Raw genomic sequence first — 2,205 nt, forward strand, 5'->3', positions numbered from 1 at the left:
CACACTCTCTCTCTCTCTCTCTCTCTCTCTCTCACACACACACAGAGACACACGCATACTCTCTCTCTCTTTCACACACACACAGAGAGACACACGCATACTCTCTCTCTCTCTCTTTCACACACACACAGAGAGACACACGCACACACTCTCTCTCTCACACACACACACAGAGAGACACACACGCACACACTCTCTCTCTCTCTCTCTCTCTCTCTCTCACACACACACACACACACACACACACTCTCACACACACACACACACAGACAGAGGCACACTCTCTCTCTCTCTCTCACACACACACACACACGCACGCTGCTGGGAATAAGTGTGTGACGTCTGTGTTTGAGTTTGAAGTAGTCCGGCGGTCACATTTAGTAAATTTTCTACTATATCAAAACTTAATTTTTGATTAGTAATATGCATTGCTAAGAACTTCATTTGGACAACTTTAAAGACGATTTTCTTAATATTTAGATTTTTTTTGCACCTTTCAAATAGTTGTATCTCGGCCAAATATTGTCCTATCCTAACAAACCATACATCAATGGAAAGCTTATTTATTCAGATGATGTGTAAATCTCAATTTCAAAAGAGTGACCCTTTTGAGTGGTTTTGTGCTCCAGGGTCACAAATAGCCTGAACAGCTACGATATTCTATTGCCATTAGCGACACTCCAGAAAATGCTGTCCTAAAAATACAGCATAATAAGTCCAATGTAGTGTTTGTTTGCTGCTCAAGTGATGTGTCTGAGTGTCTCTGTCTGTCTGTCAGCTGGACCGTGATCTTGTCCTCACGCTGGACCCTGATAACCCCACTGCACCATGGAAGAACCTGGGGAACCCCTTCACAGGTGGGACTCCAGCACCTCATCTGCTTTATAATGCAGTTCTCATGATTGTTCCTCTAGTTCAGCAGAGTCCAAGGCTCTTTATTAGCAAAGACAATATTAGAGAAATTCAAGAGAACTCTACAGTGTCAGGTAGGGAACTCATTTTTTTTTTTGCTTATAAATATGACAATCTTTGGCATTATTCAGCTTATAAACACCCATAAACAGGACGTTTTTACAGTAGGCGCGCACACACGGAGAGTGCAGTTTATTGGCTTTTTTCAGAAGGACTCTGACCTGCAAACATTTGTGTTTAATGATTGAATGCTGATGCTTAGAGCTCAGCAACTGCTACTGTATACCAGGCTGTTTCTCTCTACTTGATCAAAAATAAAAAATAATAACCTGATCCCTCACTGTGTGTGCTGTCTTTGTTTGTAGGTGAAGTGTCAGTCATGAAAGATGAAATGACGATAACACAACCTCTGTCAGTGGACATGTGTAAGTGACCCTGTCTGCATGCTTCCCCGTCTAGTGTTTTTTTGTAAATAGGATCTGTTCAGGATTATTATTATTTTAATTAATGCATTGAAATTGTTGTAGATGATTAGATGATTATTATAGATGATTTAGTTTTCAGACAGTGAGTTTTGCCGCAGTCTTGTTTCAGATGAAACTCTGGTGAAAGGCATGAGTAAGTTGTGTGTGTGTGTCGTAGTTTTCCAGGTGAAGACTGAACCTCCATCACCTGCATCGTCTCTGACCTCTGACAGCTCCATCCCATCTTTACCTGAGCCTCAGGTGTGTACGGCCTGTCCCTGTGACTCCAGACAGTGCAGCTCTTCTGCAGGCTGTGAAACAGTGCTCTTATGATTCAGATGATACAGTAAATGAAATATTTCCGGGAGTTAAACCATGACCGGGAGTATGCATATGTCATTAGTGTTGTTTCAGTGCAGCTGAGCAAACATTAGGACTCTTCCTGTCCTTACTTCTGTTTCTCAGGTGAAGAGCGAGAACCCGCCCACTCCACCTTACATGTGTGGAGACGTGCTGCCGCCGCTGACCAGTGTGGAGGTGACCCTCGCCAGCATCACTGCTTCACATCAGCCTCGGACCATACAGCCACACACACTCAGCAGCCTCGACACACACACCACAGGTGTGCTCTCACACTCACACACACACACACACACACACACATACACACACACACTCCCAGCAGCCTCGACACACACACCACAGGTGTGCTCTCACACTCACACACACACACACACACACACACATACACACACACACTCCCAGCAGCCTCGACACACACACCACAGGTGTGCTCTCACACTCACACACACACACACACACACACACA

At 44.4% G+C, this 2,205-nt stretch overlaps 1 protein-coding gene across 2 annotated transcripts in view; it reads left to right on the forward strand.

The window, feature by feature from the left end:
• atf6b (activating transcription factor 6 beta) overlaps positions 1-2,205 on the forward strand; it is a 23,234-nt gene that overhangs the window by 2,076 nt on the left and 18,953 nt on the right. For both annotated transcript variants that reach the window (XM_016253586.1, XM_016253587.1), the window contains exons 3-6: positions 779-857; positions 1,278-1,337; positions 1,555-1,637; positions 1,842-1,998. In XM_016253586.1, coding sequence (XP_016109072.1) covers positions 779-857; positions 1,278-1,337; positions 1,555-1,637; positions 1,842-1,998 — 379 coding nt within the window. The remainder of the gene's footprint in view (positions 1-778; positions 858-1,277; positions 1,338-1,554; positions 1,638-1,841; positions 1,999-2,205) is intronic.

The sequence above is a fragment of the Sinocyclocheilus grahami genome, unplaced genomic scaffold (genome assembly GCF_001515645.1).
Source record: "Sinocyclocheilus grahami isolate Dianchi unplaced genomic scaffold, SAMN03320097.WGS_v1.1 scaffold1191.1, whole genome shotgun sequence".
Classification (NCBI taxonomy): Eukaryota; Metazoa; Chordata; class Actinopteri; order Cypriniformes; family Cyprinidae; genus Sinocyclocheilus; species Sinocyclocheilus grahami.